Here is a 20,054-nt window from a genome sequence, read left to right as displayed (position 1 = left end):
CATAGCACATTATGGTATCTCATGTATTGAGCAATGTTACAATTTGTATAGTAATAATAATAGTAGTAATAATAATGATGATATTTACAGCTATAAATCCCATTTCTCTGTATCTCCAATTGTGAGGTAGAGTAGGGATCCCTTGGTGTCACCGGCTGTTACAACAGGAAGGATATGGTAAAATGTGGAAAGATTATGCTCACCAGAGGTAAATGGCAGTACACAACTGGCTCCTCATGTGGCTAAAGGATCGCTGCTTACAAACGACTGCTTGATAAAGTTATTTTTAGACATCCTTAGAGTGCAATGGATCATTTACACCACGTGAGGATTTAACTTCATTTTTTGATTCAGCATTTCCCCTAATGAATAAGTAAAGCACCCTCAATGGATGCACATTTAACCTAAAAATGTCAAAGGAGGGTTGTTCCATAGGTTCCTATTGCAACTTATTCCTTTGATCAAGTACCCTTATAGTGAGCCAGGGTTGGGGTGAGTGGAAATGCTGCCTTGAGCTCTTAAGGAGCAGGCAGAGGCTTTATCTCTGATCTTAGTGCTGTAGTACTTAGCAGCACTAAGATCAAGAAATGAAAGACCTCTCTGCCTGTTCTTTAGGGATTCACACCAGAGAACAGGCAAAGGGAACTTTCCAGCCGCCAACTGCCTCCATTACTGGAGTGGAACGGCTGGGAATGCTGATTGCATAGGCAAAAGCCTGTCTGCATGCCTGCCTGTCATGTGAGAGTGTATGTCTGTGTGTGACTGCATGTATGAGAAAGTGGATGAGTGGTGTGTGCCTGGTGTATATATATTTGAGACAAGGGGCGGGGGGGGGGGGAGAGAAGTAAAGGTGCCCACCATAGGAACATGGACCCCAGAAGGTTAGTCAAACTCCAGCCTGACCCTTATGCTGAAATAGGCTCCCCACCCCTGAACGAAGTGACCAGATTAGTTCCAGGTCCTGGCAGGAGCATTGTGAGAGCCAGCTTACCTCCAGCCTAGTCCTGTCCACATCTTTGGGCAAGCGGTTTCTCCCCCTTGTGGTTACCAGAAGCAGCTCGTAAGGGTATATCTACAGGAGGAGGAGGGAAAAAAACAGACTGCTGGGCCACAGATTTCTAGTCCATCCACACAAAAAGAAGAAAGGGGTAGAGACAGCCTGCCTGGAAGAAACTTGTGCCCACAAGTTGTTTTTGTTTTAAACCTATGACAAACCTTTATCTGAATGCAGGCTGCCATCCACTGAGCATGCTAGGAGTGACCCTAACTTGGCAATATACACCTGAATAGCAAAACTTCAACACAAGATGACGCACACAGCACAAAGCAAAAGCTCTGGCCTTTTAGGGAAACAGGCTTGTTGTACAAGAACTTGCAATCAAGTGCTTGAATCCCACTTGAAGGACCCTGAGGACACCTTTGTCCAGGTAGAAGGAGCACTCAAGACCACTGCAGGCCAGGAGTACCCAGGGGAAGAGGAGGCTTTCTTCTGGCCAGATATTGATACAGATCCTGCAGATCAGCATTTCAGGTGGCAAACAGACCTAAGGTTCTAGAATTCTGCAGGATTCCTCGGAAAGTGTTACCTTGTATTCTGTAAGAGATGATAAGAGGGAGGGAGGGAGGGAGGGAGAGGGAGAGAGAGAAAGAGGTCAGTGTCTAATCCCTTTTTTCCTTTCCTTTGCAATCATAGAGTCTGTGCCATTGCAAACTCTCGTGATGTTTGCACTAAGAGGCATTTATTATGTCCTATGGGAATGTGAAGCTAGTCACTCAGTATGCAGAGCTGCCTACACTCTGCACTTACAACAAATGAAATGCAGTGCTGCACCACTTATCCAAGTTCTGCACCATGAACATATGAATTAAGTGATCTCTACATATGCAGTTTTTATTGTAATGAGATAGGGCAGCTTGCTTTGAATGCTCTTTCAAGGATTTCCCACTCCAAATCTTTTTCGTGTCTGTGGTTATCCAAGATAACACCCTTAAGGAGGCCCAAAACTGGTTGGACAAGTTCTGCCTGGCAAATCCCCTCCTGTGCGGAGAACAGCATTGATAACATTGGAATGGTTGGCCCTTGCTTGACTAAGGAAATGGCCAGGGAGATTCTGGAAGTGGGGGCTACCTTCAACCTCCCTCCTCACAGCAATGGAATGTGCTAATTTAAATAATTTTGTGAAATACAAGTTTAGACTGAGACAAGATCAGGCTGAGGTAGGGGAGCTTAGCTGGAGCTCTGGAAGCATCATGAGGGCACAAGCCTCCTACAACTTTTCAGAAATCTGATGAAGAAGTATATGTTGGGGTGCTAAGCCTCCAAATATGCTCAGTCTATATATGTGTGTAAATAAACCATATATCAGAACACACCGGACAGTCCGTAGTAACTTCTTTCTAAGGAAACCACACCTTAAGGAAATGCTGGAACCTCTGAAACTTCACTGCTCAGAGAGCTGGGCTTGCAGATATTTCCTAAGTGTGCACAATATATTCTGTGTCTCCTAGTTTTGGGGAAGGCCATTAAACGATCTAGAGGCCTGAAGTCCTACTGTCTGGCTACTGGAAATACTGATCAGCCTCCCTCTTGCATCAGGGATTTCTCCAGGCATTGATGGCACCCTTTCAAGCCTATCTTCACAGCTGTAAGATTTGGACAGGCTTGGGGCACAATCGAAGTCCAAATTCAGCAGTATTAAATCCCATTGATTACAGCAGGAAAGATTTAAGTGTTTACCTATAGGGTTGCCCATACGTACCTTATTACTTAAGTCTGTCAAGCAACTTAAAACAACTTATGCACATTGGGGATTTTGTCTTCACTTTGAAATAAATAACAATAATCAATAACAATATCTATCTATCTACTCAGCGGTAATCTCCACTGAAACCCGTGGGACTTACTCCTAGATAAGTATGCATACTAGCAAGCATTAACTCTTGTATAACATCTCCGAGAGCCTCTGGTACAGGATTTAGGAGTGCTGTTACAGGATTTAGGAGGGCACACACTGGGCTCCACCAAAGCTTCTGTTCTCAAACAGAATGCACTCACCTCGCATCCCCCAGTTAACGGCATTCGTGCTGTCGTAATGGAAGAGTTCAGCACTGGGAGGCTGCAGAGGAAACAACAATACAGAGAAAAGAGTGGTCAGCATGTGAGCCAGGAGTGGGGAACCTGTGGCCCTCCAGATGTTGTTGGACTCCAACTCCTATCAGTCCCAGACAGCATGGCTGATGGTCCAGGATGATGGGAGTTGTAATCCAGCAACATCTAGAAGGCCACAGGTTCCCATGATAGAGCTTCTGATAGCTCAGTCAGTACAATATGAGGTTCCTAATTTCTGGGTCGTGGGTTCAAGCCCTACGTTGGGCAAAAGCTTCCTGCATTGCAGTGGGTTGAGCTAGATGACCCTCGTGGTCACTTCCAACTCGACAATTCTATGATTCTATGGCCCATCCTGATATGGGCAATCCCATTAAAACCCGCTCTGCTCTTTTATAGTTACTTCCACCAAAAGGCGCCTGCAACAAGTGTGTGTGAGGCGGTGGCAGAGGAGAGATTAATCAGTGAATTATAGGGAACAACTGAGTGGTGTACCCTAAAGGCCCAGAGCTCAGCCTCCTCCTCCATTTTTAAGGGAAACATCCTTATGTCAACAGTATCCCAACCCACTACTAATAAGACTCCTGTGGCAAGCGATCTGAGAATCATTGCGCTAAAGTTTTGCCAGGGCGAAAGTACTTCTGTTTATTTTTTTACTAGACTTGCATGCCATTCTGCTTCCAGACAGTTAAAGGCAGCGTACATGGGGTTATCCCATTTTGTCCTCACAAAACTCCTGTGACGCAGGCAAGGGTGGGGGTAGAGCCAGATACAACAAATGGGACCAGCTAGTGGAAGTACAGTGGGACTTCTCCCCCTCTCCTCCCCACACATTGGCTCTCAATGGGTCGGAGGAGCCCCCAGAACAGCACACGGGGGGGGGGGGGAGGAGCAGGAGAGGGGAGGTTGTTCCCTCCATGGCACAGGCATTTCAGCTTGCCAGATGGAACAATCTTCTTAGCGCTCCATTGGATCCCTCCCTGAGTTCCTAGCATTAGTGGAACCTGAGAGACTTGTGCAAGCACCGTTCTTTTCATTCTTTTGTGAGAAACTAGCCTTTCAGCGCTTGACTTTGCTACTCCCAATCCCCAGAAAAATTCCTGTGGATCACGCCTGCATTTTCAGGAGCCGCTGTGGCTTTCTCGACCCCTGAGCTCCCACTGAGAATCCAGTCTGCTCATCCCTTCCTGGGGGAATCTCCGCAGCAGCTGTTTCTTAGCAACTGCCTCTGAGCCCCTGTGAGCCCTCTTGGCATGAGGGGAATGTGTGGGCTCCAAGAGGAAGGAAGCACTCCCCACTTTTGAACCCGGCACTGGAACGTCTGAGCCTAGGATTGAAGAGGGCTCAAGAGGACCTTGGACGTCCTTTTCCCAAAGGGTCAACCAAAGGCCCTCTTACCCTGTGCAGCCCATTCCTTCTGTAAGCAGGAAGAGAGGCAGATTTTGAAATGAGGGGATCTGAAACAGAGAACAGGTTTTGCAAAAGTCAGAAGACGCAGGCTTCCCCATTGCCTAGAAAAAGGAACAGTCTCTAGCGCACGGGCACGGCAGAAAATTAATTGTAGTAGGAAGAAGAGGAAAGTTTTAATTCTTTACACATGAGTAATACGACTGCTATGGACATTATTATCTTGCCTTCCTCCATGGAGCTCAGGGTGGTGTGCCTGGTTCTCAGCTTCCCATTTTAACCTCGCAACAACCCTGTGAGGTAGATTAAGCTGAGATATAGCAACTGGCCGAAGGTCCCCCAGTGATGTTCCTGGCTGAGTAGGGATAGGCCTTCCTAGACCTTGTCAACACCCTAACCACTCCACTTCGCTGTCGCTCAAGGAGTTGCATCTTGAGGAATGGCAGAAGCAGTGGCGTAGCGTGGGTTGTCAGCACCTGGGGCAAGGCAAGTAATTTGCGCCCCCTAACCCGTGGATTTGCGCCCCCTAACCCTAACCCCCAGATGTTGCGCCCGGTGCGGCCGGCCCCCCCTGCACCCCCCACGCTACGCCACTGGGCAGAAGGCATTCCACCAGAGACATGTTTGAGGCAGTAACTTAGAGCTCTCTGTGAACGTAAAAAATGAGTATCTGTTGTTCTTGCATTGCAAAGGGTTGGGCTTTGGGTGCCTTTCAGCTCTTCAACTCTGTGACAAATAAACTGAAAAAGTGGACAATACTCTCCCTTTAATGGCATTCTAAAATCTGACTGCTGGGCTTGGCCACCTCACCCTGTCCAACAGCAGGGCCAGTCCTGTCTCTCAGTTCCTCCTCATTGAGATTACCGATCTACTTATGGTAAGCCTGACATTGATAGAGGAGCAAAACCCCAGGCTTAACTAAGGGCCTACTGCACTTCACTAGCACAACAGAGAGTAGACCCTCACTTCTATCCCCCTCCCACCCAGATTCTATAGTCCTGAAAGGAAGAAACTACTTTGGTTCTAAAATGTCCTCCTTGTCGGAAGTGGATGAAAGAACACAAAGTGAGAGAGGCAGGAGGCAGAGCAAAACGTACCACTGTCAGCCAGGTAATGTGAACGGGGTGCTGTGGAGGAAGACAAAGCAACAAGTCAGGCATGCACATGGAGTATGTTTCACAGCAGTGCAAGCTTGAACACACCCCACAGGCTGAATCACACATTCAAAGCCCATATGATTCTGTACACAGATAAAGACGGCTGTGAGCAACGTGGCACATTGAGACAACTGCGGTGCGTGTGGCAAGGGAATATCATTGCAATCGTAAAAATGACTGCTAGCTATCTTCAGGTATTACTTGGTTCACATTATGTGGATACTGTCATTCTGTGGTTTCATCACTAGGTGGCACTGGACTTAGTTGCACCTGGTGGACTCAGGAATTTCCTGTTGCTGTTCTCCTTTGTTTAAGAGAGAAAATAAAGTTCTTGTCAAGCTTCATTACGGGTGTGTCTTCTAAGAGCCAAACTACAACTTGAGGGAGTGGGGAATCAATGTCAGCTTGACTGATGTAAATATCTCCCCTCTCCTCCCCCTGGAGAGTTCTTAAGATATCTCCAGAGCTTATTATGGGGTGCTGGGGGGGGGGGAGTTTGACTGTGCTAGTGGGATATATTTTGCTAGTTCCTGCTAGACATCACCTCATTTGAATCCAGCCCTTAGGGAAAAGCTCCCATTAAACCCAATGGAAAATTTTCAATCTAAGCCTCCCAACTGCAGGGAGGTGGCATTTTCACGCCAACTGTAGCAGAAGATTACAGTGGTACCTCGGGTTACAGACGCTTCAGGTTACAGATGCTTCAGGTTACAGACTCTGCTAACCCAGAAATAGTGCTTCAGGTTAAGAACTATGCTTCAGGATGAGAACAGAAATCGTGCAGCGGCGGCGCAGTGGCAGCAGGAGCCCCCATTAGCTAAAGTGGTGCTTCAGGTTAAGAACAGTTTCAGGTTAAGAACGGACCTCCAGAACAAATTAAGTTCTTAACCCGAGGTAACACTATACCTTCCTCCATCCCAACACACTGTTATCTAGACAACAATTGGACCCCTGTATCTGCAACCAAATAGAGGAAATCCAGAGATGTAGCTGCACACTATGCATTAAGTGTAACATGTAGCTTGCCTCCAAGCCCTTCATGAGAATGCTGACTTTTTCTCCACTTAGTCATATACTAGGACACTTGACTGTGGAGAAGTAAGTGATGCAAGTGGGGAAGGAGAGGCGGGGGTGCTGTTTAATGCTTTCCCCTACAGCCATTTTGCTACACAACATGCCCTCCCGCCCAGCAGAAAAGCAGCTGAGGAGGGGCCAATTTCGAGCAAATAATAACAATCATGCTGAATTTAACTAGCCTCTCCTCCTCCCCAACCCAAATTTCTCTGCTCAAACTTAATTCCTTCTGAGGCTTTTTTTTTTTAAAAAAAGAGAAGCTGGAAAGGTAAACATGACTATGTGCCATATCTAGTTTGGACTTTTTAGTAACTAAAAGCAACAACCCAGAATGACTAGCTGCTGTGAGCTGCTGATGGCCCCATCTAGTGGCCAGCTGGTGCAATTGCAGGAGAACATTTTTGCCCCTCACCCACACTCCTTCGGCAGGAGGGGGGCGGGGAAGGAGAAAGGGAGGTGGGATAATGTGGAAGTTCATCAAAGATTAATGAAATATTCCTTCAGGCTCCGGCTGGTAGGGTGCCCCAGGGAAAGCGATAGCGTGAGAGCGTACGTGTCCGGGAAGGTGTGCAAGTTAACCCTGGGAATGCAGACATAGATAAAGGCTTATATATAGTTTGCCAAATAAACTCTGGCATCGTGGAATGCATGATTCCCGTGAGGACGATTGTATTGTCGAAGATTTCTCTGTCTACTCAAGCACTAGGGGGCAGCACATTGAACATTATTCTTGATCCCTGAAATTTTAATCACCCCAGTTTGGTACAATATGCTTGACACACAACAAACAAATGGGGGAAATGACAAGTAATCTCTCCCAACACCAACTCACTGACGAGATGAATGAAGAGAGATTTTCATCTCCCTTTGCCCAGACATGGAGAGGCTTCAAATGTGTTCTGTTTGCTATTAGAACCACAAAGATCACTAGCCAGGGCAGGTGCAGGGTGGGCGGAGCCAGTGTAAAATGGTGCAAAAATGGTGACTCAAGGGGGTGGAGCCAATTGCCTGCTGCACCCCAGGAGCCAGACGCGGTTTGCATATTCAAGCTCACATTTACGTCTGAGTTATTACAGATCAGGGATTCTAAACGGCTTAGCTGCTTGCTATTGCTAAAATAACTGGGAATCAGAAATCCTACTGCAAACCCAAACCACCCAGTGATTCTACTAGCAGATCCTGATGAATCTTATGCACACTTCTGTCTTAGGCCGATTGACTCTCTCAAATGCTTCTCTGTCAAAAGCCAGGGGAATAGTTGGATCAGGCAGGAATGGCCGTGTTGAGAATGCAGTGTGAGACCTAGAAACAGGACTGTGAGCTAAAGGCTAGTGCTGTGTGTGTGATGAGGTAGATTTGAAACACCCAGGTTCATTCTCGGTATGTGAACCTGACCGGCCGTTACTAATGTCTCCATTTTCACTGCAGTTCTAACCTCCCTCAGTCTCACGGTCCCCAACTCTGAATGTTGCATCAAGAAAACAATATCAGGCTGGAACCAGTATATTCATAGCAAAACCAGCCAATTTAATTCACTAGAAGAGCTCAGTCGGTAGGTTCTAAATCCACAGACTCAGCATCTGATCTGAATTTCCCCTGCACTGGGATCATTCCATGTCTGTGATACCTACCCACCCCCAGCAAGAATCTCTCTCACACAATAGCAGTGCACGGCTTGTGAAAAGACAAGCCTTCTGCACCTCTCACTTCCTTGAAGCCAACCATCTGCTGGCAGGCAGGGGGTAGGTGAAATTTTCCTGATTGCTTACAGCCATTTAAGGAGCTTTCGTAGCCGGCCGTGTGAAGAGCTTCTCTACTGCCTGCCGAGCTGCGGGGAGGAGTCCAGGGGTCAGCGTAGGAATTGGATCGGGCCTTCATTTCTTCTTTTAGTATCAATCTGCCAATGCCAGTCTGGAGCTATCACCGCAAAATATTAAGATGAAGAATATTATTATAGGAGAGGCAGGGAAGGAGGCAAAGACTACATCAGGGCCGGATCCTGCTGGGCAACCCCACCACCCCATGATCTACCATGAACAGCCCTGTGGGAAGGATCCTGGTGTGTGTCAACACTTTAATATTGCTTATTGTGTTTTAAAAATATGTAACAGAATATTACTTGTAAGCCACCTTGATAGGATTTATATCCTGAATACTGAATGGAATACTGAATGGCTTACTGAATGTAAAATATGCAGGGATTTGTACTATGTAAACTGAGCCACGGAAAGAGAAGAGAAGTCATTGATTTAAGGTTGTTTAAATGAATATTTTAAAATGTAAAATAGAAAAACTTAATGAAAAATTATACAGAAAAAGAGAGATTAGCATAATAAAATGACCTAAAAGAGTAAAAATCCAATAAAATATAATGAAAAGGTGCAGAGGCATTATCGCTGTTGACATGAACTCAAAGATTTCAACTGTTTTCCCAGTGAAGCTATCAGCACTGGACTACCCCATTGCACAGAACGAAGCAGCACCTGAAGATACGGTCAAAGTCCTCAGCAGCCTACCTCCTCTTATGAGGTCGTGAGCACAGCAGCAGAGGCTGGCACAGTGAGAAACCCCGAAGGCGCTGCTACCAGCCCAAGGAGGAAGACAGCCTTTGGAAGTTGGACTGGAGCAGCGTTCCTAAGTTCAGTATAAAATGGGCAAACTCACCTTATGCATCCCTCGATCAAACCCATCTTCTTCTCCTCCTGATGAGAACCTCCGAACTCGTGGTGCTACAAGGAAGTGGCGGCAGGGCAGTCAGTTCAAAGAAATCACTTGCATGGCATCAGGTTAAGACAGCAGCCATGAATCTGGGGACTTTGCTAGGGTTGGGGCCAATGTTGGACGTGCATTTCTGTAACCCAAAGGGGCCTGTGCTCCTTCTGGCATGAAGCTTGGGACAGACAGTAGCATATTCTTTTCAGGTATTATAGCTGGGAAGGGCCAGAGCTTCCGGTTCATGGAAGGTGACCAGCCACAAAGGCAAACAGGGCTCCTGTAACTTTCAGAGCTTTGCAGAAGAGGGAATTTCAGCTGGTGCAGCTTTCTGCCCACCTTGATATTCTAGACTGAGGATGGGGAACCTCTAGATGCTGCTGGACTCAGCCCAAGGCAGCATGGTCTTGGGATGATGGGAGTTGCAGGCCAGCAATATCTGCAGAGCTACTGTTCCCCACCCCTGTTGCAGACGATGCTTAAAAGGTACAAGAGCCCAGTCCTCCTCTGAAGTTGGATATTTTGGCCCTTTCCTCTCCGTTTCAGCATGGCCACTGCATGTAGGATCACACACACACACACACACACACACACACATTCCTGGAGCTTTCGGTGACCTGGTGTGGAGAATGTTACCTTTAGGTGAGCCTTGAAAGGTCCAGTATTCTGTTTCAGAGTGGTAATATGGATCTGGAGAGTAGGCCGGGCTATATTTGGAGCTCTGGGCAATATCCTCGCTGGTTTTGCTTTTTGTGGCTGCAGATAGGGTATCTGCAAAAGCAACAGAGAGCATGTGTGAAAGACTGGAAGGAAAAGGGGAGCTCTTCAGAAGGGTCTGGCAGCAACGACACGCGAGGGCAGCAGAGGCATAGGCATCATTCCAGGACAGCTCCTACCTTATATAAAAACAAGGGCTTTGTTTTTAAGGTGAGAAAGGAACAAGGGGGAAGGGAGCTATGCCTGCTCTGTGTCCCCACTGCTCATTTCACCAAACCCCTCGCTGGTGCTAAAGCTGGTGCCAGGGTGGGTGGGTGAATGGGAAGAGACATCAGGAGAGAGGCTTTGTGGGAGGGAAACCATGGGCCCTCTCCCTCCATTGCTTTTGCACTTAAAAAATGCTTCAAGCATGATCAGAACAAACCCAGGTTTAAATGAACGGTCCTGCTGCTATCATGCCTACCGTAATTCAAACTTTCCTTCCAAATCTCCAGTCCCCCCCCCCTCCTGAAACAGGGGCAAATGGGCATGGTAGTAACTGGCTACCTCTCTATAGAGCTTAGGCAAATGCAGAGCAACAGAGCAATGTAGGTTACTGGCACAGTTCACTCTCTAGATTCAGGAAGGGCTGTGTGGCTCAGAGGGGCAGGGTGTATGCTTTGCATGCAGAAGTTCCCAGGTTCAATCCCAGGTATCTCCAGGTAGAGCTTGGAGAGACTCCACTCTGAAACCAGGGAGAGCTGCTTTACTGGTCAGTACTGTAGACAACTCAGGGACGCAGGTGGCACTGTGGGTTAAACCACAGAGCCTAGGACTTGCCGATCAGAAGGTCGCGGTTCGAATCCCCACGACAGGGTGAGCTCCTGTTGCTCGGTCCCTGCCCCTGCTAACCTAGCAGTTTGAAAGCACACCAGTGCAAGTAGATAAATAGGTACTGCTCCAGCAGGAAGGTAAATGACGTTTCCGTGCGCTGCTCTGGTTCGCCAGAAGTGGCTTAGTCATGCTGGCCACATGACCCGGAAGCTGTACGCCGGCTCCCTCGGCCAATAAAGCGAGATGAGCGCCGCAACCCCAGAGTCGTCCGCGACTGGACCTAACAGTCAGGGGTCCCTTTACCTTTACTGTAGACAACAGCGAGCTAGCAGGATCAATGAACCGACTGCTGCTTACATTCTCATCCTTTATGTGAGCGTTCCCCAACCTGGTGCCTTGCAGATGCTGTTAGACTATAACTCCCATCATCCCCGACCATTGGCCATGCTAGTTGGGGGCTGATGGGGGCTGAAGGGGAGGGCACACCAGGTTGGGGAAGGTTGTGTTTATGTCAAGAAGGGAAGCAGAAAGCAAGTGGCACAAGCTTCGTAGATAAGTGCAGCACTGGGGCGGGAGGTAGCTGGATGAGGGCAGGGAAAGGAAAAGCAGTGGGAGGAAGGGGAAAGAGGTCAGGCAAGTGGAGGAGGGTGGGAGCAACCCCCCTGAACTAGCAAGCACCCTGACACAGCAATGATCACATCAAAAGTGAGACACTGGAGACATCGGGCATGGCCCAAACTGGCTCAGTCTTAGGACCAAACCAGACAAGGTGCCAGTCACATGAAACTCTATGGACTGCTTTCAAAAATGTAAAAAGCAAATGCAGAGGCTGATCTAGTTTGGGACCTTGGGAGACATGAGAGTCCTGATCTGGATTAGTCCCCTCATGTCTGCCCTTTGCATTGGACAGAAAGCTCCCGTTTACTCCCATGGAAGCTTTTCTGTAAATGAAAATATCATGTGGAGAGTTCTGATCAGGACTATAGATGAGGGAAAGACTAAAGTCCCCTAACCCCCCACAAAAATCCTAATCCACATCAACCCTCTGCCTCCCTGCCTATTATTATTATTGTTATTATTATTATTTCACATGCCTCAAAGCAATTTACAGTCATTAACTTTATCACTGTATTTTATTTATTTAACAAAATTTATATGCCATTTGATTGTAGTAAAACCTCTGTTTACAAGAAAAAGAAAAAGCCATTCATACAACTGCTAATGGCATGAACGGCTTCCCATGTAGCTCAGCCACCAGAAAAGAGCCACAGGAAGGAACAGAGAAAGAGAATTAGGGTACGATTTGGTTTGGGTTGACGGGTTGTTATCATATAGAATAGCTGCCTTATGCAGCCTGTACTTAGCAACTCATCATCATCATACAAGCCTCAGATCCTCCCTCTATCCATGTTTCCGGTCTCCAGAAACCTGTATCTATGGGCCAAAACAGATGAAAATTACTTGTGCCACCCTGCTATCCCAGCTGCAATTAACAAGCTCCTACTGGTGCCAATGGAAGTTTATACTAATATCAGCTTTCTTTAAAAATGAAACACACAAACCTCCCCAACCCCCCACATATGATTTAATCCAGAATTAATCCAGAATAGCAATCCATCCTAATAAATACCAGATCCCATAGGTTGGTTGGCCACTGCAACAACAAGGCGCTGAATTAAGTTACCCTTTGGCCTGATCTAGCTGAGTTTTTCTTATGTTCTTATCACACAGACTCACTTTTTTATTTCTGCTTTAATTAACAAGGAGCAACTCTCATTCCTGGTTTGATACTCTCAAGAATAAATAAAGTGTGTTAAGGAGATAACTGGTTTTGAGCGATTTTGCTTTGAAAATATGCCCTTAAACGTGCATTAGAACAAGCAAAACTTTGGACGGTGCGTACAAGAGGATTTTTATAGAGCACTTAGGGATAAGTAATCTGCATTACGTGATCATGCATTAAGTCCACAAATGTATTTATATGTATATATCTTCAGAGAAAGCTATTTTATGTCCTAATAGAAGGGCAGATTTTTTCTCTCTTAAGCTTTAAAATATCCAAGGCTTGCTGGAGGAAGTCAGAGGGCTTCTCAGGAGCAAGGCATGGTGAGGTTGTTGGTACCAAGAAGAGAGGCAAAGGGAGGTACTTACAATGCAGTGGGGAGCAGGCAGCCAGCAGGGCAGGGTGTTAGGCAGACAGCGGAGGAGGAAAGGGGGAAGGAAAGAGAGGAGACACTCAGTTACCACATTCAAGGGGAAAGCCACAAGACCCTTCTAAAACAAGAAAAGCAGATTGGTGAGTGCAGAGCAAGCCCCTCATTCTCCTCACTGATGGGATCTGCCCAGCAGAGGGCGCTCCTCCATCTTCCATGGGCCCCAAGAGCTTTGACTCAGAAGAAGTCTGGAGGGACATTGTTTCTGTAGTTTCCCAGGCCCTGTGGGTGCAGAACATCTAGCCTCCAAGCTTGTAACATCCAGTCCCACACCTCCAAGTGATATTCCTGCTAGGATGCTTCATGGCCGTCTCATGTGCCTTCCTCACCTTGTACAGTCTCCTTATCCAGTGACAGTATGGCAACCCACCCTGGGGACAGGCACCAGACCTTGGCTTTATCTTCTGCTCTTCTCATTCACTCATTTGCCCCCGTATTTAAGTTCATTGCAAAGCCATATTGTTTCTCTATGACTTTGCAAAAAGACAGCTCTTCTTCCTTTCTGCTCTCTTAGCAAAAAAATAAATTTAAAAAATCTACATTATGCCCTGATCATCTCTCACTTTGACCTTTGGGCTTTGATTGTCTCATGTCAGTCCCCTCCTGCCAGTGTGCCTAGATGGCCCCAACCTCACCCTTGCCCTGATGCATCCTGGGAAGCAGCAGTGATGCTGGTGTCAAGGAGGCAACTCCATCATATTGCCCCACCATGCTAGCCACTCCTGGTCTCCAGCAGTTAGCTGCCAATATCATTTACGGTACTTTTCTCACCATGACACTCTCTTTCTTAAATCCCTACATTGGCTTCCTGTGCATTCCTGGACCCCACACAAACTCCTCATCCTTGCATTCAAAGCCTTCTGTGACCTTGACCCCTTCTTCACTTATATCCTGATACCTTCTTGCCTGTGACTTTCAGCAGTCCGGTTAAACCACTTCCCAAATGTCTCTTTTCCCTCAAAAAACTCCACCCATTCTCCTTTGACCATGATGCCACCTCTCTTCCTTCCACCAGATCCCTCCTCAAAGGCCATCTTTTTTTTATGAAGCCTCTGGTACAACTCCATGCCCAGCCATTACTAGGTCAAAGTGCATCATATTGCAAAGACCACACTTTCCTCTCCCTTTCACCCCTGCCTTCCATTTTCATCCTTGCCCTTGATGTCTCCCTTGTGTGGCACTTTAGATTGAAAGCCCCTTGTGGGAGGGACCTGAAAAATTCCATGTGCATGATTGGTGTAAATAATACTAATACTAATATGAATGATGGGTGTAATAACTGAACTGGCCCTATAGCCCTGTTGTTCCCTTTCACCAGCAAGAGAGTAAGGATTGTCAGCTAAATAGCCCATTTCTACTTTGTGTTCCTTATGGATGAGGAGACCCAGGCAGACTTTGACCTTTTTATATTCCTAGGACAATGTCTGAAGGTCCCTGACCTAGAACATGCCCCAATGTAAGTTCTGTTGTGGTTTCCTTTTCAGAAGTCAGAGATACTCAGACTTGCATTCTTTCCCCCATTGTGTCCAGGTCTGGCACTTGGTAAATGTCAACTTGGTATATAACTTTTGCAAAGCTCACAGAGTCACTCCACACTCAATGTACAGCACTGTCGCGAAAGCAGAACTGGACTTTGTTATTATGTGTATCCAAATATGTGTCAAAGCCATGCCCAAACTGTACCGTGTCTTTTATAGATGGGGGGTTTCCGGTAGATGTTACTCTCTGCAGCAGCTGGAGGCAAAAAGAAAGATAATAAAGGAAAGAAAGAGACAGAAAAGGAGAGTAGGAGCCAGTGCGCCAATGTTTCAGAGTCACAAGAGCCGCCACAATTTGTGGGTAAGGTCCCCACCCACAATCCAACTGCCTGCTTACTCCATTCAGTGTTTTTCTCCTCACAGCCTTATTTTAAGCAGCTGCAAAGCTGAGATAGGTTGGGAGCTGGTTTGATGGGGGAAGAAGGAATCCATCCTACTTGGGGTGATGTGTGCTACAGACAGCCATACGACAGAGAATGCGTCCATGAGATCATGCTGGGAGCATGCTCACCATTAAAAGCATGCAGGGTCAGGCAGACATTTCTCCTTCTGGCACAGTTGATGGCTTGCCTTCGTTCAGGGGAAGGGAAGTCCTAATTTGGGTGGTGCTCATGGCCACGTCTTTCTCGTCTGCCAGTGGCACAGGATGATCTGTGAGTCGGTTCCTTGGAGACAGGGCTGTAACCCTCATCCCATCGTTGCCCAAGAGCAAAATATGTCTGCCAGGGTCTCTTAAAATGAGAGAGCGAGAGAAGCAAAGCAAGCTGGGAACAGGAACTACCCTACCAGCACAAAGGCTTACTGATGGGCTGGGCAAAGGGCCATCCATAAAAGACGTCAGCCAAATCTACTGGGGCGCTCATCGTCGGAACACCGTTTCCAGCGGTGGTAATGACAGAAAGGAAATGTGACAGGGAAAATTCCAGAACTTCCAGGCTGTTCTAGGTGAAATGGACCTTTTCCTTTCCAATAGCCAAAGCAGTCAAGGCCTTAAGCCGTGTGACTCCAGGTCTACTTCATCCTTCTTCTCTTACACTGTGAGTTCAAGGGCCCCTCATGAAAATCCGCAAGTGTCTCCTCCCACTCTGCTAACATGGGTACTGCCAGCATCAGCTGCCAAGTAAAATTTGGATTTCAACACACAGCTAATTGAGGGGAGGAAAAAAATAAAACAAGCCACCAGGCATGGATTCTGTCACTTGTTTTCATCCACCGTGAATCCTGCCCCTAACAGATTCGTCCTAAGGCCCCTGAGTTTCTTTTTTTGACTTGTTTAAATGACTTGAGATCAAAATCTTGGAAATGGCTTCAGGTAGGAGGGGGTGTGTGTGTCAAAAAGGCACCCTGGTTTGACTTGCCCTAGTTCAATCTAGGCCGAGGGCTTCCACTGCTGCCAGGTGTTTGGACAGGTGTTGGCCTCACGTGCTTGGAGTGAACTAATGATTCTAGATTCCCTTTGCGAGCAAAGCTGATGACAGGCTGTGCTGTCGGGCAGGTGGGGAGGGCACACGTGTAACTACTTGTGTACTGAAAAGGGGCAGGTGTTGCCCTCCTTCCCACCCTCCCTGCAGGAGGGGCGCGGCATTGGCCCTTACCTGGTGGCCCCCGGAGTCTCTGCTGGAGGGGAGCAGCCATCTGGCAAGCCCAGTTAAATCTGGGGGAAGGGTGCAGCGGGCCCTGAGGGGAGCAGGAGGAGTATAAGATAAATTATCTGTCAAGGATGGGTGCAGAAGAGCTCCTAGCTGACAGACAAGCTCTGCCTTGTGGTCCTTGAGGGGGACAGGAGGATCTTTTCTTTGCAGAGGCAGGAGAAGCTGCACGGGGAGGGTGAAAACAAACTTGGGGGGAGGTGGGGGTTGAGGCTGCAGGTCTTGTTTATGGATGGCCTCTGACATGCGGATGTCTCTTGCTGTTGCTAGCTGACTCTAGGCTGGCAGTAGCACTACTCATGCAGTATGCACACTTGGCGCATGCATGCGTGCGTGCATGCATGCAAAAATAAAACCAAAAAAAGATACAGCGCTCCTTCACAGGCTGGCCAGAGGCCTCCAGAGCCTACCTGGAATGTGGAAATGCTTAGGAGCTTGGTATGAGGTTGGTGTAGAAGACCTCACATCTAACTGGCTATAGTAGGGGGAGCTGCGCCCGCTCTCTGTTCCTTGAAAGAGCAGATTGGAGGGAGCAGCGGAGAAAGAAAGAAAAAGAGAGAGAGAGAGAGAGAGAGAGAGAGAGAGAGAGAGAGGCAGAGGAGAATTGGTGTTAGAAGCAGCCATGTTAGAAGAGTAGCAAGCCACCTGTGAACCAATGACGGGGATGCATGAATGATGGAGGGGTGGGGTGGGAGGTGGTCATGAAGACTCCTACACGCCACGGTGAGTGGAGGGGTGCTGGGTCCACCGATGAAGAGGAGCCAGAGGAAAATCCCACAGGTGCATGTCATCAGTGGCAGTTCTAAACCTATTCCAGTAGTACCCAAAATTCCATGCCAGGATTTACCTGGCAGTGCTAGCTGGTGCCAGAGGTGCAGGCTCAGTGACGGTTCTACAACTTAATTCATTTTGGCAGAGGTTGAGGTTCTGGTGGGTGGGTGGGGGAATATGCTACAGGAGACCCAGAATAAGCCAGTTCTGCTAGACATGCTTTTCTCTGCATTTCTTTCCTTCTCTGCTCTGCTCTTTTTCCTAAGTGCAACATGTCAAAACCCAGTGCCAGTTGTGTCCATGCTGAAGAACTCCTTAGCACCTCTGTCCGTGTGCCTATGATTCCCGGCGCATCCGTTGCTTCCCACATCATCCGCTCCTTTCCGTTTCACCACTAGCGCAGGACCTTGAAGTTTTGAAGTGGCCACAGAAAAAGGAGAGCAGCATATGCACCAGTGGAGTTTGAAGACCCAGTAATCAACCCATCTCTACCCTGAGAACAGACAGTAGCAAAGTTGGCCAGGTGTCCAGCAACGTTCCTCCGTAAAAGAGGAAACTGGCCAAGGGGGTGTGTCCTCTTTGCCCTTCTCCCCACCACCACTGAGATGTGAGGCTTCGCAGTGCAAGCTCTTCTGGGAATGGGAAGATGTTCAGGCCCTGGATGTGCCTTGGAGAGAGGCGCATATGTCCTGATGATGCCACAGCGCTGGTTTCTGCTTCGCATGTGTACTCTGCTTACCTGAGCGATAATAATGGTGCGGTGAGCGTGGGATGGTGGGGGACATGCCTTGGCGGCTGTAGGTGGGGGAGTCAATGTAGCCGGGGCTGGAGGCTCGCCTCTGTCGGATGTCCATGCTTTCATAAATATCCTGGGAAAGGGAAAGAGCAGTGATGCAAAAGACTCAGCCCTTAGGGAAGTGCAAGCGCATGAGACCCCTGGCCAGTGATGTGGGTTTTCTGGAAAATATGGAATTGCAAGATATTCCAGAAACGTTTTCCTATGCAAATACACAGGGTAATTTGCCTCAGAATATTTCCAGTTTGCATTGGGGGGGGGGGGAATTCTGATGCCCTAGAGCAGTGATGGCCAAACTTGGCCTTCCAGCTGTTTTGAAATTACAATTCCCATCATCCCTGACCACTGGCCCAGTTAGCTAAGGATGATGGGGGCTGTAGTCCCAAAACAGCTGGAGGGCCATGTTTTGCCATCACGGCTCTAAAGAGTGATCTATTTGAAAATGTTTATTTTATTTGTACTTAAAAACTTTGAAACTTCTCTGATATTTGCAGTTGGCACCCCTTCACTGTTACTAAATGAACCTACGGACATTTTCCATTGAAAAACAAAGCATTAGGAAAAGTTTCTGCCCCACATCACTGCCCATGGCGCAAATCCTAGCCCTCTACTTTTGATTTAATTTTGTTCAGGGCAGACTGTTCTCTTTCCAGTCAAGGGCAGTGTGTGTGTGTGTGTGTGTGTGTGTGTGTGTGTGTGTGTGTGTGAGAGAGAGAGAGAGAGAGAGAGAGAGAGAGAGAGAGAGAGAGAGAGAGAGATTACAAAGACAGTTTGCTTTACCCTGAGCATTCCTAATTTAACATGGGGGACGGTCACCTTCCAGTGTCTAACCACAAGGCTTAGTAGCAATGCAGTTCGACCCTTCAGTCCCCAGCCAAGGGGCTTTCATGGTCCAGCTGTCAGCAGACAGTTCCTCAGCTCAATGCCACATGGGCCCTCATATTAGTCCTGTGTGCCGTATGATTACCTGAGAATACGGAGAGAGTGTTCCAAGAGACTAGAAGTGACAGGAGACCAGAGACAAGCCACGAGGGAGTGAAGAGCGAGGAAAGAAAGAGAGTGGGGGAAAATGATTACAAGCTGACATGACTGCTCAAGGCCACAGCACAGTTCATCTTCCCGCAAGTTACTGTCCACTTAGCAAGACCTACAACCTTATTAGAGCTGTCAGGGGATTGAGGAAACCTGGGAGGGAGACTCCAAAGTTAACACAAAGGAGGAGCAAACGTGTGTGTATGTGTGTGCGTGTGTGTGTGCAAGCAGCAGGAGTCCTCACTGGAGTTCCCCATCTTTCAATGAACAGCCCACCCTAAGCTCCAGCCTTTTCCCTTATTGCCTCCACATTTAGCAGTCATTTTTTTTAAGCTCTACATGTGAACAAATATGGGTTTAATATACAATAGAAAGTAAGATGGCACACCCAAGACTACGGATATTATATTAAGCTCCATAGGATCTTGCTTTCACTACAGTAGGGGATCAGCACATATCATAAAGGATGAGTCTAGCGTGGCAGATGCCATCAGTATGACACATGAATCTGGTGGGCCAGCATGAGCACCACATATTCCATGTATCAGACTTATGCTTGCTCATTCAAACATGATAAAGATGCAGTCCTTTAGCAATTCCACTCTACCTTCATTCTTTTCTTACTTCTTTCTCGGGGAAAATGAATGTCTGCAGTGGTTCTGACCCACCCTGCATGTTCATCTTGAACTGCTGCTTCTCCTCCACAAGATACAAAGTGCTTTCAGCACCTTCAGCGATAACTCGGGTTACAGGCACTTCAGGTTACAGATGCTTCAGGTTACAGACTCCGCTAACCCAGAAATAGTACCTCGGGTTAAGAACTTTGCTTCAGGATGAGAACAGAAATTGTGCTCCGGTGGCGCGGCAGCAGCAGAGGCCCCATTAGCTAACGTGGTACCTCATGTTAAGAACAGTTTCAGGCTAAGAACGGACCTCCAGAATGAATCAAGTTCTTAACCCGAGGTACCACTGTATTCACAAGAGGAATGCTTGTGAATGCAAGAGTGAAGATATGAGGTACCATTCCTTTTTGGAAAGCCCACTCCTAAGGCTTTCCAACTGCAGCAAA

General features: G+C 47.5%; 1 protein-coding gene across 8 annotated transcripts in view; it reads right to left on the bottom strand.

The window, feature by feature from the left end:
* The window catches only part of ABLIM3 (actin binding LIM protein family member 3), a 147,047-nt gene that overhangs the window by 3,867 nt on the left and 123,126 nt on the right, over positions 1-20,054 (bottom strand). For 2 of the 8 annotated variants that reach the window (XR_014003841.1, XR_014003843.1), the window contains 11 exons: positions 18,921-18,950; positions 17,897-18,026; positions 16,797-16,895; positions 14,883-14,933; positions 10,093-10,227; positions 9,409-9,473; positions 8,514-8,661; positions 5,611-5,640; positions 4,505-4,563; positions 3,056-3,116; positions 992-1,594 (listed from right to left, as the gene is read on the bottom strand). Coding sequence is in view for 1 of the 8 variants with exons in the window: in XM_081178510.1 (XP_081034636.1) it covers positions 992-1,072; positions 1,587-1,594; positions 3,056-3,116; positions 4,505-4,563; positions 5,611-5,640; positions 8,514-8,661; positions 9,409-9,473; positions 10,093-10,227; positions 14,883-14,933; positions 16,797-16,895; positions 17,897-18,026; positions 18,921-18,950 (897 nt within the window). In the remaining 7 variants the exon portion in view is untranslated. Of the gene's footprint in view, positions 1-88; positions 156-991; positions 1,595-3,055; positions 3,117-4,504; positions 4,564-5,610; positions 5,641-8,513; positions 8,662-9,408; positions 9,474-10,092; positions 10,228-14,882; positions 14,934-16,796; positions 16,896-17,896; positions 18,027-18,920; positions 18,951-20,054 lie in introns of those variants that run through there. The other 6 variants (XM_081178510.1, XR_014003842.1, XR_014003839.1 and 3 more) reach the window with 6 other exon arrangements.

The sequence above is a fragment of the Podarcis bocagei genome, assembly GCF_964188305.1.
Source record: "Podarcis bocagei genome assembly, chromosome: 2".
NCBI lineage: Eukaryota > Metazoa > Chordata > Lepidosauria > Squamata > Lacertidae > Podarcis > Podarcis bocagei.
The sequence above is the reverse complement of the archived record's forward strand: the minus strand, read 5'-3'. Positions and strand labels throughout refer to the sequence as shown.